This window comes from Fusarium pseudograminearum, chromosome 4 (genome assembly GCF_000303195.2).
Source record: "Fusarium pseudograminearum CS3096 chromosome 4, whole genome shotgun sequence".
NCBI classification, from domain to species: domain Eukaryota; kingdom Fungi; phylum Ascomycota; class Sordariomycetes; order Hypocreales; family Nectriaceae; genus Fusarium; species Fusarium pseudograminearum.
This window is the reverse complement of record NC_031954.1, coordinates 5,345,221-5,361,463: the sequence shown is the minus strand read 5'-3', so window position 1 is coordinate 5,361,463 and position 16,243 is coordinate 5,345,221. Positions and strand designations below refer to the sequence as shown.

General features: G+C 49.6%; 4 protein-coding genes across 4 annotated transcripts, besides 1 other annotated feature; 2 read left to right on the top strand and 2 right to left on the bottom strand.

Annotated features, from left to right (window-relative positions):
• Window positions 1-594: 594 nt before the first annotated feature.
• FPSE_00844 (uncharacterized protein) lies at window positions 595-4,327 on the top strand (the record flags this gene model as incomplete). Its single annotated transcript, XM_009253964.1, has 5 exons — window positions 595-940; window positions 1,014-2,304; window positions 2,354-2,425; window positions 2,487-2,555; window positions 2,605-4,327. The coding sequence occupies 5 exons, from the start codon at window positions 595-597 to the stop codon at window positions 4,325-4,327; spliced, it is 3,501 nt and encodes a 1,166-aa protein (XP_009252239.1).
• Window positions 820-842: a microsatellite.
• Window positions 4,328-6,152: 1,825 nt separating the features above from the next.
• Window positions 6,153-8,852, top strand: FPSE_00843 (uncharacterized protein; the record flags this gene model as incomplete). Its single annotated transcript, XM_009253963.1, has 1 exon — window positions 6,153-8,852. The coding sequence occupies one exon, from the start codon at window positions 6,153-6,155 to the stop codon at window positions 8,850-8,852; it is 2,700 nt and encodes an 899-aa protein (XP_009252238.1).
• A 276-nt stretch (window positions 8,853-9,128) lies between these two features.
• FPSE_00842 (uncharacterized protein) lies at window positions 9,129-10,178 on the bottom strand (the record flags this gene model as incomplete). Its single annotated transcript, XM_009253962.1, has 1 exon — window positions 9,129-10,178. One exon carries the CDS (start codon window positions 10,176-10,178, stop codon window positions 9,129-9,131), a length of 1,050 nt encoding a protein of 349 aa, XP_009252237.1.
• Window positions 10,179-10,727: 549 nt separating this feature from the next.
• On the bottom strand, window positions 10,728-15,994 carry FPSE_00841 (uncharacterized protein; the record flags this gene model as incomplete). Its single annotated transcript, XM_009253961.1, has 4 exons — window positions 10,728-12,074; window positions 12,125-12,391; window positions 12,440-15,721; window positions 15,932-15,994. The coding sequence occupies 4 exons, from the start codon at window positions 15,992-15,994 to the stop codon at window positions 10,728-10,730; spliced, it is 4,959 nt and encodes a 1,652-aa protein (XP_009252236.1).
• Between the last annotated feature and the right edge of the window lie 249 nt (window positions 15,995-16,243).

The window sequence follows — 16,243 nt, the reverse complement described above, 5'->3', positions numbered from 1 at the left end:
CCGCAAGCCATCGAATTTCCTTGGTTTTTCAACCTCTAGTAGTGCGTGTAAGTCGACCTTTCAGTGGACCTCTCGACACCCGTCCAAATAAAACCTGGTCCATTGACGTTACACCCTTACGATCCTGGAGCCGCTAACCGTCTAGTTTGCTCAGGGGACTTTGCAGGTATCTATTGGCTGTAGAATAAGCGAATAGGTACGTGATGCTCGCCTGCTTTAGCGTCCAAGGTTGGAGCGACAGCGCCCCGGGCCTTGAAGTGTGTACCAAGTAGGCCTGCTTCCAATCCTTAGCTCGAACCCTGGGCCAAGCAAATATTGGCAGGGAACATCTCGCTCCTACACCCTCTTCTTCCTACCAAGATTGTAGAACTCGACTCCAGCAACGGGGTTTTGTTATTTGGTTTTTTTCTCTTGTTTCTTTTATCATCCCTAATCCCCCCTCCCACACTCGTTACAGAGACTCTCTTCTCTCTTCCCAACACCAACCGACCGACCTTCACAGTACTGCACACTCCGCGCCGCTCCCCTCCATGGCGCGTTGAGACGACATCAAGCAAGGCGGAAAGCTTGCACAAGTTACGGAATCACCGACCAATGTTCCCCTCTCTACTGCGACGCCCCAGGGCTGGCCCCCGTCGAATCGATCGTCGCCAGAACACAAGTGCTTCTCCCTCTCCAGGCCCTGCGAGACGACGCTATACTTTGGAACGACATGCAACGGCTGATTTTACCGAAGCCGACGACGACGATGCTGACTTTACCCACGACGAAGGCCTGAGGCGGTTCCGGAACAATGAACGGCGTACGAATAATGACGGCGAGGAGGAGGAGGAGGAGGAGGATGAAGACGACAACGAGGGTGACGAAGAATATGGAATGAATGAGGATGGACGACAGAGCGGTCTACCTGTTTTGCCTTTGTTTTCTGCCTCTCATCTGGGTATGTGCCGTTATTCTTCCTTATATCGCACAGTTGCAAGCCTCACGGATACTGACTAACATTACCTGTGCAGATTCTCTGCCAGTGTACAGTATAACACACGCCATCAGAATCATCATCTCAACACGAACCGAGACGACTCTATCATGGGACCAGCTTCGCTCACCTCAGGTGTCCCAATTCCTTGTCAAACCTATGCAGCAACAGATCCGCGCTCAGCACTTCAACCGCGCCACGTTGTATGCTCTCATGATCAACTGTCTTCAGTTCAGCAAAGAGGGTGCACGCTACCCAGGCAATGCAGGCATAAGTAGCACTCGTGCCAAGGTTTGCGAACTGCTGACTCTCAAACTCCTGAAAGAGTACAATACCCGCGAGCTCATTGATGCCCTGGCCTATGATTTCTATCCGCTTCAGGGACTTCCTGGATCTCAATTGCCTACCTCTCCACGAAAGTCACCGCCAGCTAATTCCCTGCCTTTGATTGCGTCTCGGACTTCAACTCTTGAGGTTGCGATCCGAGCCTCAGCCAAGCATCTGCTTGCGCATCCCCTGGTTGTCCAGCAACTCGAGGCCATTTGGAGCGGCGCAATCACCTTCCATTCGTCTGCCGACAGCTTACATCGCGAGCCCCCACCAATCAACAGCCGCAATTCAAACGGCTTCATAGGGAAAGCAGATGACAGAACGCCGCTCCTCGGGTCGTCCGCTCCGAAGGACTCTTATTTCACTCCACCAGGGCGTCGTACGGCGTCGCTCTACGATCCTCGGCAAGCGTCTCTTCTGAAACTTTCCCGACTCAGAGTTCCCCGATACAGGTCCTTCCTTTCGACAATCTCTCTTGCGGTCTTGATTGGACTATTCCTTGCTGTTCTTGCTGAGCGCTCAGTTCAGATCACAGGTTTGGAATTGATCTTCTGGTTCTGGAGTGCCGGTTTCATGCTAGACGAGCTCGTTGGTTTTAACGAGCAGGGGTTTGAGCTCTACATCATGAGCGTTTGGAGAGTCTTTGATCTCGGTATTCTGTTGTTGCTCATCGTCTATTACTGCATGCGAGCATATGGCGTTTTTCTGGTCGATCCTCATCACTGGAACGACCTGGCGTATGATGTTCTCGCAGCGAATGCGATTCTGCTTCTGCCACGCATTTTCAGTATCCTGGATCACTACCAATACTTTTCACAACTGCTCATTGCTTTTCGACTGATGGCTGTTGATCTTGTGGCGGTATTCATTCTCATTGGAATTCTTTGCAGCGGGTTTTTCTTCTTCTTCACGTTGACAAAGAACTCATTCGGGGCAAGCGACGTTGCCTATAAGATTTTTCAGATTCTTATGGGTTTCACCCCTGCCGCCTGGGAAGTGTAAGTGAATCAGACTGACCGTTCCCATTCCGTAACTAACATTTGGTAGATGGGATGCGTACAATTGGCTGGGGAGAGCCTTGTTGGTTCTATTCCTGAGTATCTGTCATTTCCTTGTCGTGTAAGTCACCCTGTCGCTTCAGTTCTCTTGGTAGCTGTTCATCTTGTGCTAACCGTTTCAGGACCATCTTGATTACTGTCTTGACCAACAGCTTCATGGCTATTGCGAGTAATGCAAACGAAGAGCATCAGTAAGTTGTTAGGCTTCATTCAAATTTGTTTGTGCTGATCGTATTTCAGATACTTGTTCGCAATTAATACCATCTCCATGGTGAAGAATGATGCCCTGTTTTCGTATATTGCTCCTAGCAATATCTTTGCCTGGCTCCTCATGCCTCTTCGATATTTCATGCCATTGCGGCACTTCGTTTGGCTGAATCGGACAGTCATCAAAGTCACACATTTTCCTGTGCTATTTTGTATCTACTTGTACGAGAGATACTGGCTTGCGCCATCGATGTACGAACCTACCGATTTGGTGGAACACCCAAATCGCGACCGGACTCGACATATCTCCTTCATGGATCCTACAAGCCGAGCCGCCATCTTTAGTCCAAGCGTTAGGATGCGCGAAGAGTCGGTGGCTGGCTTCCAACAGGATCGAGCTCTGGAGGAAGTGTTCCGGCGCCTGCCTGATCCTCTGACATTGAGAACACAGAGACGCCAGGAGAGACGAAAGACACAAACTGCAATTCGTAACTGGATGGACCAGCACGACGACAATGAACCTTCTCCGGAGGCCTCGATGCCTCATTGGCAACGAAGATCTAGCGTGGGCCTTGCTCGAACCAGCAATTTGAGGCGCGTCTCGGATGTCAGATCGATAGCAAGTGATCCTGCTGATCTAATTTCCAACGCTGGGCAGCCTCTCCGGCCATCTCATTTCTCCAGAACTCGCCTGGCTGGTGAAACCGAGTACAAGGACCAGACAGATGCGGATGGAGATGATGAACTCGTGACAAATGATGAGGATGAGGACGATCATCATACCAATGCTGCTCAAAGCCAAGTTGCCCGGAGCCATCGGATTAGTGAAGAAGCCGACAGCTACTTTGCACCGAATGCCAACAGCTTTGGAAAACTAGCATCGTCCGTTAGCTCATCGGGCAAGAGTAAAAACTTGGCGCCAACTCCTCGACCCAAACGAGGTGCGCACAATCGAACTCTTTCCACAAACACGATACTTTTCAACCCTCAGGACTTCAAGCCAGTGTCAAAAGCGTCTTCACTTTCACCCCCTCCCTCTGGCCAGCCGCGACCGCGTACCAGTGGGCGCCCGGCAACGGGAGAAAAGACCCCGAGACGCAGCTCACCCCGTCGTACTATATACGTCACCAACACCAAACCTCGGCCAGTAATGCCACCGCGAGGCATAACCGAGGCCGGAGCTGTCAGTCGATCGGCCCTTTTAAGCATTGAGCCACGCAACCGACCCAAGGACGTCCGGAGGTTGTCCTCGGTTGACTTGAGTGCTATTTCCGATCATGTTGGAGGGGATCCTATTGGAGCCATGCCAGGTAGTTTCCAAACGCAAATGGCCATGGCCATGATGAAGGACAACCATCTGCGGGGGGTCGGTGGTAACGACTCCGGTGACCGCGACAGAATGGGAAGGCTGGTGTTGGCCAGAATGAAGACGTTGGAGGAGAGTTTCGCGGATGTCATCAAGGAAATGCGCGACTTGAAGAAGTCATCGACAGTTCCTACTACGCGGCGCAACTCCTCCGGTGAAGAGGGCCCTTCGGCGCAGATGATTGAGGTGGCTGGACGAGACAGGCTTAGGAAGTACACTATGGAAAACAATCAACGAAAGGTGGCGTCTAAGCGACCAGTCAGTCGGCGAAGTTTCAAGGAAGCCAAGCCGGGCTGGGATACCAAGGGGAAGGGGAAGGAAGTGGCATACGAGTCTGACGACGAGGCTGAAACAGACGACAGTCTGTTTCAAAAAGGAGGCTCATTGTAAAAAAGAAAGAGGGGGAACATGGCATGTTTAGGCGTTTAGGCGGAATTTTGTGATTCGTGCATACGATATGTTTTAATGGCATGCATTAGGGGCGTCGGAGCGTGTTGGACAAGGGTGGTCGGGAGGTCATCAATGGCGAGCATGGAGTAATGAGGCGGTAGCATACGGTGATTTGATCGGTATAGCTGTAGAATTATAATGCATTTATGCTCGAGTGAATAGTATTGAGTATTGCTTCGAACCTTGCTAGCCGTGGTTGATGAGGTGTCGCAAGGACAAGCGAATCATGATCACTTTGATTCACCAGAACACGATACAGACCAACCATATCTGGGTAACTCAAGGACTCAGAGCCGCAGAGGCTTAGGCATGTGCTAGAGTTTATTTCGAGGTTGCAACTACCGTACGTTGATATCCTTTATATATTCTCACACAATTCTCCCCTTTGCCGATATGTTAGACGTGGGTTAACTTGATGGATTGTGCACAAATAACCTTTTATCAAAAAAAGACATGCTCATCAATGAACAACTGACATTGATAACATTGAGAGGTAACAATCAAGCAACAATAATACAGTTGACAGCTATTTCGTTCCTTTAATTATACGAATCCGATTACCCTAAAGCTGGAGGATGAGAACTAACGTAACACTTTCATCCTAAAACCAGTAATGTTGGAGCTTTCGAAGCTAGTGCTCGCACTGATGTACCTTTTTAGGAATTAAATGGTATCCAGTGGTTGGTTGTTCGAACGCGTTGACTTATTGCCACCTGAGATGTTGAGGTTGCATTGAACTAGACCACCTACTAGGCAGACAGGTGGGTAGCAAAAAAATAGGGACTTGAAGAAGATCAGACGAAATCATTAGTCCACTCTTAGGCCATATATACACTAAGAATGATCTAATATTTATGTCAACGACTAAATCAGTACCGGTTTTTATTCAAACCACCTGGCAGATAGATAGGTAGATGCATCATTAGAACATAGACACTACATGAGGAAGAAGATGTAGCCTGCTGAGCAGGCCTCACAGTGCTTTTGTATTGTGCGAGAACAAGGTTGCTTTTGTGCCCTACTTTCTATGACTTTTGATACAGGGAGGCGAAAGGCAATATTGTCTTTAAAGTTGTACCAACCACCAAATAGACACTACATATCTAAGTTAGCTACTCTGTAGAATGCCTTGTTTTATGTAGTACGTTCGTCACAATTTCAAAATAAAAACCAAGACACGTTGACGAATTAGAAAGGGAAGATCATGGTATGGTATGCAGGCAACCATGCAATTTGTTTGACTCACAAGTCACAAACCAAGTGGGCAGCCTCAAGGCAACCATCATCTAGTTTTGACTCTCAGGCATCGAGTTGATCATGAGGGGTAGCTGTGTACTATATGTACCTTGCCAGGTGAGTTCTGTTGTCTGTAGGGCTGACTGAATTGACAGCCTGTCAGCCCATCTTTGTCTAGTCCGCCTAAACTCTACGTCTTACATCTCCGCCCCAACAAGGGTCAATCAGTCAATAGACATTCAATCTCCTCAGCCATATATACATAAGCTTTCTAAATCAAAGAAACCCCTTTGGAAACCTGCATTTCATTTCTCTGCACCGCCGCGACCTTGTTTAGCCCTGTACATCCTGCGCTGTCTATTTCGACACAGCCTCTGGGGTTGACTGCACTGCCTACCAGCGCCCATCTAGCACAGGCTCAAGTCTGCCTTGGTATGTGACATAGGTATTCAATTTGATCTTCTACTTTGAACGCTCCTCGATTTAAAATACTTGGCGACTAAGAAGAGATTGCGTCTTGTCACCTGCCATGAATTTCCCCGATCAAGGGCAGAACTACCCGATGAACGGCAGACTAAACGTTGTACCAGGTGCTCGGAACAGTGGCATTTCTGATACATCAGGACAGCCCAGTAACACTTCGGTATATCTAATGAACCAAATGCAGCCTCCATCTGCACCATCTCAGTATGGGAACCCACAATATCAGCACCCCATACTTCCTCCTCCGTCTCAAAGTGAGCACCAGGGCAGCGACGCCGTCAATCAAGACAACAATCAAAACGAAGACGCACAATGGGTGGCAGAAGACCAAAGCTATGACCAAATACCATCACCAGAACCTGCTCCCTTGTCAGGATATAGTGGAGCTACTTTTAACAAAGCACAACATGTATATGCCAGTCGGGTGCCGAAGCTCATGGCAGACGACGAGGTCGAGCAGTCTCGCAGTTTTGAGCGATACCGTCTCCATTCCATCAGATTCGAGCTTTCTCAGGGAGATGTCCTTGTCTTCATCGACTACCCCTATTACCACAAAGATACCATCGCTCATACCGACTGCAATGGCTTAATTTACAAGTCACAACAGTTCCGTGTTCACTCCAAAAAGCTCCTGGAGACCAATTCTTCCACGTTTGAAGAGATGCTCAACCCTACCTATCAGTTCAGAATTCAGAGGCGCCGCAAGATGGTCAACAAGATGCCCGAAGGCATCAAGTATTTGCTGGACCTGACACCGCCCTCTGAAGGAGATGAGCTGGTATTCCAAATGACCGAGCTATCATTGACTCCCGCGCTTATAAAGTGGTGGAAGTCATCTATCGAGAACGGTACCGATATGAGCTTGGTATCTGGACATGACGATGTTTGCATGTGCAATAGACAGCACGAGGAAGACATGCTCAGTACCAGAGGGCATACCGGGAACTCTGAAAGAGCTGATACCGGACCCAACAGAAGAGATCGCTCACCAGAGAACCCGTCACCTGGGGCCAAGGTAATAACTGCAATGCAGATGAAAGCCAGAGGAGAGAACGAATTCATTCCAACGCCCCAGTATCGACACGCCCCGGATTACTGCCCAGTTCGACATCGCAATGGAATTATTAGGCTACTCATGTTGATCGAAGGCAAAGGAGTTATACTCGACTCAGCTCCACGCCTGTGGACTCTGGTCAAGCTTGGCAATATCTTCGACTGTAGTGCTCTCCTTCGGGATCGTGTAACTCAATGGATATTGCATGGATCCAACACCGCTTTCATCGAGATAGCACCTGAAGAAGCGCTGCAGATTGCATTCTCCCTCAAGATTCCTCAGGTTGCTGAAAGTGCTTTCAAGATCCTTGTCAATGAACTTGCGCTCAAAATAGCCGGCGAAGCTCAACCGCACCAGAATTACAACCACACAACAGTATTTGGTAGAAGGCTGGGAAGCCTGCCTGATGAACTCAACAATCTCGTACAGCATGCAGCTCAGGCATTGGTTGAGAGGGTTTCAGATATCGATAAGATGATGCGCAATCCTTGTCTGTATGACTTCTGGGACATTGACGAGTGGAATGGGCTGCGAGTGATTGAGCAGCTTCTCACACGGGAAACCACGGGACTCGCAAGTCAGGCACTCGCCGCCATCCACGCCCTTATGGATAACTTGGTCGCCGAGGTTGCGCAGGCATGGGAAACCAATATATCGGTTCCTGTGTTTGATAAACACCTGGCAAACCAGAGCATGGACCAAGACCGTTTGACGTACGTGGAACCGCCGGACTTTGAAACTACGACCATGATAATGAACACGTTCAACTCAACTCAGATGCTACTCTGTGCTTCGCCGTACAACGATGTTGGTGTGGAGCTTGATGCTCGGAGATGGTGGTCCTGTCGATGTAGACTGACTGGCCATCAGCACCGAAAATACAGCGACTTGGTGCAAATGGCAACGAACACACTGGGAGCCCTTCTCGCCTGTAATCCATGGCTTCGGACTGATCCACTCTGGGTGCGCACTCTTGAGCTCAAGGATTACGAAAACCCAATAATAGGAGGGATCTTCCAATTCAACAAACCGATCGTGTCTCTCAACCACCTCGAGGCTGAAGTCAAGGATCGACTTCGTCCAATCACGCTCTCATGGGTGCGTCGCCATTTTGAACCATCCCTCAACATCACTAGACATCTTCTGCTCACTTTGACCGACAACGAGCTCAAATACCTTCCATTGTGGTGTGGAGGATGTGACGATGGCACAGGCGGTGTCTTCGAGGATCCCATTCCTTCCACAGACATGGGACCGAAAGGACCAGGACCAGGCTTCCACACGGGGCAAACAATCCCTTCAGCACCCGCAAGCATCAGTGGCTCCATGATCGAAGACATGGATGCGCTACGAGTATGGGGTAGCACAACAGGTGCTTCGATAAATGTCCATGACAGCATTTCAACTGTCTATCGGACAGATCAGGTCATTGCCGAAGACAAGTCTATAGCTTCAGAGTCCTTTACCGCTGGTGGATCAGAGTATGCAGATGCCAGATTTGCTCTGCCAGCAGGCCATCAAGGAATGGGCGAAGCAGTCAGCATGTTAGTCGAGACGATAGATGAGCCGGCAGACTCAGAATCGAGATCTGCCACTGAAGGTCGAAGCGGAGTTGGTAACGACAGCGATGACGATAACTACATGTGGGATGGTGATAGCGATAGTGGTAGCAGTACGCGCACACTCTCTTAATGACATTCGGGGGGAATACATTACACACTGTGGGAGTACAACGGCATCAAAGATTGCAATGTCACGTTCAAATACCAACGAGTATAGAAGCATCAATACATGGTTTTCACAGTTCAAGAACACGCATATTGAGGATATCATTCCTTGTATATTTCCTTTACCGTCAATGCATGTAAACGCTGAACCCCCATGTTACCAACCTTTTTTTATCGAACGCCTATGCCATTATCCATCATATTTCTTTTTACCCCTTTCTATAGAGTACAACTTCCTAGATCAACCCCTGTTAAGCGTGTTACCCGCTCCCTTAGGATTGTGATCCACAAACTCATCCCACTCACGTTGCTTGTATGTCTCACGATCTACAGCATCGTAATCATCCTCATCAATCACCGTCTTCTCCTCCACACCTCCCTGCAGAATGTTGCCCTGCCTTCTTTCCTCTTCAAGGTACTCGTCGATAGACATGGTTGGCAAGTTGTGTCCTGAGCGGAATACATCCCGTGACATCTGATCCCGCGAACCTACCAGCGTAAAGGGCTGAAGCGGCTTGCCCTGCTTAGACAGTAACGGTCCACCAGGAAGTGAGTGCAGGCGACGGAGAGGCTGATCAAGGCGATAGGAGTGGTCATCCGTAGATGGTGTATCGGTAGACGAAGGCGCAAGTGGTCGGGGCGCCTGCGCAAGGATATCAACCTCACGATTCAACGAGTCCAATGCCTGAAGAGCAGAATGTACTGCAAAAGTGATTTGCGTCATGTAAAGCTCCCGCACAAGCTCCTCATCGCCTTGCTCTACATATCGCGGGTTCCGTCGCAACATCTCCAGCTTCTCCTTCAGTGCCTTCTCCGCGCGATAATTCGCAATCTTGCCATCTCGTCGCGCCGCAGCATCGGCGGTCGCCACCACAGCAAAGCTCTCGGGTTCGTCACGGTACCTCTCAAGAGCACGATCATACGGCGCCTGGACAAGACCGTACCCGTCTACGGCGGCTAGGAAGCGCTCGTATGCAGCCCGAGACTTTGCGAGGACTTCAAGGCGTTGATCAGGGCTTTGGTTGGGGGTTTTCTGAACGAGCTCTGCGATATGAGCATCGAGAAGAAGGTAAGGGATGTCGGTGGTAGAAACGTCCTCGATGCCCTCGTTGGGAGAGAAGAGAGCCAGACCCGAGATCCGGTCGCGCGCCGAGTTGTAGAGGGAAAGGGCAGCTTCGAGATCGGAGCGGTAGGCGGGGGATGTTGCTTCGAAAGCGTTCTCTAAGGCTCGACGCTTTTCCTCTGCAGCTTCGTAGAGGGATCGTAGCGACTGGGGTTCTTCTGAAGACATTATGGATATGAACTTGTTGTGATGCAAAGGTTACTGGAGGCAAATGTAAATGGTCGGATGGAGGTGATGATAAATTAGAACCCTTGGATTCTCATAGAACCCCGCGCTAACAGGGGGGAAGCTCTTATCGATAAGCAATCGTTATAATATCTAGGGACAGTTGTGGACATCCATTGGCTGACAAGGAGTGAACTGTGAGATTTAAAGGCATCGCTGATTTGGTAGGAGAGATGAAAGGCAAGGTTCAGCAGCTCTTGTATATGGCTAACTTATATACTAATAGCATCTTGGCCATTGGATATCAATAAACAGCTAGGTCATGGTCCTATGTAAAGCAATGGTTCTGCATCCTGTACGCCCCCCAACTAGACTTGTGTAATAATTCTCAGCTTCAGATCAACCCCCTTCCATCGTACCACCCCTTTGGCTTGCTTCAACAAATAACTCGTAGTCACGAAATAAGAAAACAATAACAAAGCCAAACATCAGAGGCCCAAGAATGAAAGCGACTGATACTCTTGATACCCCCTATTATTTCTCATCCTGCAACTAGTCTTCATCATCATCCATTGAGAAAGGATCATCGCTCTCATCTGGTTGCTCTATCGAAGAATCATCATCATCAACGACAATGGGTCGTCTTGCGGCGGCGGCACGCCCAGGACGGGCCCTCGCGGCAGCCTTGGGAGGGGGCGACTCTGGGTCGGCCATGTCTTCATCCGAGTCATCGTCGAGTACTGGCTTCTTGACAGCCTTTTTCGCGGCGTAGGCCTTGGCTGCTGGCGAGAGAGTTGTTTGCTTAGTAGCGGGACGTGAAGCGACCTTTGATGCTGCTGTCTTTGTGACCTTTGTGGCTGCTTTGGGAGCAGCCTTGGGTTTCGCCGCCTCCTTGCTCTTAGCACCGGCGGGGCGACCCCGGCCCTTCTTGACCGTAGCAAGGCCAGCCGGTGTTGGATCCTCGGACTCAGTACCTGTAGACTTGGACTTGGCAGACGTTGGCTTAGCTGGAGCTACAAAAGGCTCGTCGTCAGAAAGGAAGCTGTCAACGTGGTCATCCTTGGCCGCTGTCTTGTGTGGCGACGACTTAGCAAGAAGTTCGTAGTTCGTGTCGTCAGGACTATCGTCATCAAAGTCAAACGCCTTGGCCGACTTGGCCTTAGCCTTTGGAAGTCCGCTGTTACTGGTGTTGCCGTGACTGGAGTCTGGTCGGCTCATGGCATGTAAACTAAACCTGCCCTTTTCATGGTCGCCAGCTGGCTTGTCAATGCCCTTGACCAAGGCGCCGACATCACCAAGCATCTGATCGTCATCACTTTCAGAGTCGTCGTCGTCGATGACCGCCTTTATCTTGGATGCAGCAGCGCGCTTAGCTCGTCCAGTGCCTGGTGTTTCGGTTGGTGGCGACTGGGATGCCTTCATGGCAGGCGCTGATGACTTACCGCGGCTCAGGGCGGCGTAGTCGTCGTCAGAGAAGGCATCTGAGAGCTCCATGACGTCGGCCGTAGGTTCCTTCTTCACCTTTGGCTTTGAGCTGAACATCTCGGCGAACCGTTGGGCACTCTTCGTCTCTACCTTGACTGGCTTTACCACAGCAGCCTTGGCTTTCGCGCGGGCCTTCTTCTCAGGCGCGTACTCATCATCATCCTTGGCTTTGCGGCCACGAGCGGTGCCAGCGCCTATCTTTTTAGAAACGCGGCGGCCCAAGCGACGGATGTTTGTCTTGATTTCAGCATCGACAGCAAGCTGATTCTCCCATTCGGTCATGAAATCATCAAGGTCACGGCACCAGAGATCCTTCTCACTGAGAGCGAGAAGCTCCTCGTGCTCAGCCTTCTTCTTCTCGATGGCTTGTTTGAGCTTTTCAAGTCGCTCAGCAGTCAAAGACCAGATAGGCATCTGCGATATGTTAGTACCTGCACTGTTCCTCTACTTAGCATGCAGCTTACCGAGAGAAGATAGTCGTAATCACGGGCACCACCTTCAGAGTCCCCTTCGACTTCCTGGTTGTCCTCGTCCTCTTCTTCTTCATCTGCCGTCTTCTTTTTGTCCCCGCGAGGGGGAAACGCCTCGTAATCACGATCTCGAAGCTCCTGTACAAGGACAGCCTTCTTCTTCTTACCGACCACGAGTTTATTGTCAATGATCTCCTTGATGAACCTTGCCTGGTTCTGGAGCTTGCGCAAGTCTGCGTGGTAAACCCCCAGCCAGTGTTTCTACCAAGGTTAGCTGGATCGTCGCCGAGATCAGACTCGGACACTCACCTTGCGATCAGTATACATGTCAAGACGATACTGATAAAACTCCTCAAGAATCTCTTCCACCTTCTCGTACTTGCGAATTCGGCCGCTGGTGTCGAATGCAACCAAGTTGGAGGTAGCGACTTGCTTGGTAAGCTTAAATCGCTCGAGAATACCCTCTTCCATCACTTTGCCCATGTGCTTGTCGTCCACAGCAATCTCAAAATGAACAGTGCTATGGTCGTTGAACTCTTTGTAATCTTTGATCCACGAAGGACCGAGTTCGCCGGAAATAACCTTTTCCAATTTTGCCTTGAAATCATCTGTCCACACACGAATGGGTAGTTCTGTAATAACGATCTCGTTGTCCTTCTGCTCGTTGGCATATGCTACACCATTGAACTTGTAACGGTCGGGCCCAGCAGCTTCAGGAGTACCCTTCCAACCACGGAACCAAGGCATCATGGTCTCGAAAGGTTTCTCCTCCGTGTCATTCTCGTCGAGACGACCCATTCGGCGCCTCAAATTGTGAACAATATCTGCAGGGTGGTAGTTGGGAATGTTACTACTCCAACCTGTGCCAATACCATCGGCGCCGTTGACTAGTACCATGGGAAGGATTGGGGCATATACCATTGGCTCGATTTTCTTGCCATCTTCATAATGGTGCAACAGGTTGGGCTCATCCATAGGGTGAAAAATTTTGCGGGCGAAGGGCGATAGTCGGGTGAAAGTGTAACGAGGACTGGCAGCATCAGAACCACCTGCAAGTCGAGAACCGAAGTTTCCACTGGGTTCTAGGCAGTTGATGTTGTTCGAGCCCACGAAGTTCTGAGCAAGGCCAATAATGGTCTGCTGAAGTGATTGTTCACCGTGGTGGTATGCCGTCTGTTCGGACACATAACCTGCCAATTCAACAACCTTCTTGTCTTTAATCAAATTTCTCTTGAAGCACGCGTAGATGACTTTGCGCTGACCGGGTTTGAATCCATCCAGAACAGATGGAATAGATCGCATGTTGTCAGCCATACTGAAGAGAATAAGTTCTCTGTTGATGAAGTCAGAGTAGCAAATTTGCTTGGCCGAATGATCTAGGAAAGTACCAGGGACAAAGTTGCCCAACCATTCTTTTCTTGCATCCGCCTTTTTCTTGGAAAAGGCCAACTCCAACATCTTGGATTCCTCAGGTTTCATAACTTCAAACTCCTTCAAGTGGTCATCGAGGTTGGTGAAGTAGACTTGTGCGTCTTCATTGGAGCTGGTTCCCAGACCCTTGAAGTACTTGGAATGCCATCGAGTAAGCTCGTTCTTGTGAACATCTTTCCACTCTTCGTACTCGGGCTGCGTGAAGAAAGACTTGAGTTTCTGGGGTTTCTTAGGGTTTGGGCCTTGCCAGACTTTGACAATGGGGGTAATGAACTCCCGGAAGAAATCGGGAATCCTGAGAAGAGATGGAAACTGGACCTCGAGGAAATTGATGAGAAGTCCCTTGATATGACTACCATCGTGATCCTGATCAGCCATGATCATCAGATGACCATATCGGAGGTTCTTCGTATCGGTGTAAGATGTCTTGTGCTTGAGGCCCAGGAACTGTTTGATGTTCTGGATCTCTTGGTTTTTTGCGATCTGATCAGGCGAAGCGTCACGCACGTTGAGCAATTTTCCACGCAGCGGGAAGACACCAATTCGATCAGGGTCAAGGATAGCACGACCAGAAACAGCCAAACCCTTGGCGGAGTCACCTTCTGTCAGAATCAGAGTACACTCATGACCTCTTCTTGTGCCAGCAAAGTTAGCCTCAACCAGTTTGGCATTGTTCACTCGTGATCGCTTGTTGCCATCACTCTTGGCCATCATTTTATCGGCCTTCTTCTCCGCCATGTCAAGGATGTTCTGGATGGCATCAGACTTTGCCACCTTCTTGAGAAACTCATCGCCAAGTGCACATTTGCTGCCAAACTGGCTGGCCTTGGTTGTCATCTGCTCTTTGGTCTGTGAAGAGAAGGCAGGGTTGTCGATGTAGCAATTGATGAAAACGAAGATGTGATTTCGCAGATGGTTTTGCTTCAAAGTGTGACCCTTGCGCTTCTTGTTCAGAGTGTTAAGCAGACTCTTGGTGATCTGATCGGCGATGTAGTTGACGTGAGTACCTCCGGCTGTTGTCGCGATAGAGTTGACAAATGAGACTTGTTGGAAAGTGCCGTCAGAGACAGCGAAGCCCACCTCCCATCGAGGATGCGACTTATCCTTGTCCATCTCCACTGTGCAAATAGGAGAGCCGCCTTCCTCATCGAGTCTGTCCTTTGCGATAGACTTGGCGTAAAGATCGCAGTAAGCCTTGAAGTCCTTGATCTTGACTTGCTCTCCGTTGAGGAACACTTTGATGCCTCGAATCGTGCCAACCATGTCGTAGACTCGTCGATACATCAATGATTCTAGGTCGTCGTCAATGCCGTCTTCCATACCAAAGCGCTTGAAATCAGGTTTGAAGGTAATTCGGGTGTAGCTGGCAGATTTGCTGGCCGTGATTTTGGCCTTGTGCATCGTGTTCATGTTGTCGGTCCATGTCTGCTTGTACTTCTTCCCGCTCACGCTGTCCTGGCATTCGAGATTAAACTCGGTACTGAAGACGTTGCAAAGCTTAGCACCGTAACCGTTACGGCCACCAACGGTTTTCTTCTCATCATCGTCGAAGTTGGAACCTGCCAACAAATGTCCAAAGATGAGTTCAGGAATATAAATATTCTCCTTCTCGTGAAGCACAATAGGAATGCCCTTTCCATTGTTCTCAACGCTGATTACACCGGCCTCACGGTCGATGTTGATCTTCATATATGTCATGGAGCTGTCGCGCTGCTTGTTGTCGGCAGCGTTGACCAGAATCTCGTCAAAAATCTTGTAGAGACCGGGTACGAAATTGATAGCTTTGTACTCCATGAGCTGAGTTTCTTTGTTCAGAACCCATAGTTGCTGTTCTGTCCTTTCAACGGAACCGATATAGGTGTCGGGTCGTTTGAGAATGTGTTGGAGTTGTGTGAGTTTTGTGTACATTTCAGTAGCCGTCTTCTGCTTGGCAGGTTTCGCCGGGCTGTCGATGGCCATGCTGTCGTCATCAGCCTCCTTCTTTTGTTTCTTCGCCTTGGGCGGCGTGTTCGAGGCGTCGGAGGCAACGCTCGCATCATCGTTGTCGCTCTCTGGAGTAGGGCGCTTCTTGGGCTGGGCCTTTGTTTTCAGGGTTGATTGCACCATCTTCTTGGGCGCAGCAGGCTTCTTAGGCGCAGCGGCCTTCTTGGGCTTTGCTTTCTGTTTGGGGACTTTAGCTTAAGTGCGCAGCAAATAACACTTGCAAAATGTGTAAATATTGTTGCTTGAGGCAAGCGAAAAGGTTGAAAGGCATCGGGAGGCTGCGATGCGCGTTGATAAGGAGTGGGCAGGCAGGCAGAAGCAAGCAAATGTGTATTCAATATACACTATTGTGAAGCAGAGAGGGGTAGAAGGAAGTAAGTAACCTACAGTTTCAGGAACGAAGCCGTCAGACTCGTCCTCAAGACTGAACATAGACTCGTCGGAATCCATTTTGTTGATGTTTGAAGTGGGAGAAAAGAATCTGGCTTGAGACGGCCAAGTAGTACTATGTAAGGACAAAGGAAGTGTATATAACAAAGGGGGAAATGAGAACAAAGGTTTCAAGCTTAAAGGATAGTTAGGGCGAGCCCAGGGTGTTGCTCGCGCATGAATTCGCGACAGCGAAGGTGGAAAAGAGCAACAAAGACGTGTCAATGCTTGACTTCTCATCAACGAGATTATGTTGTTGTGCTGGTGGTA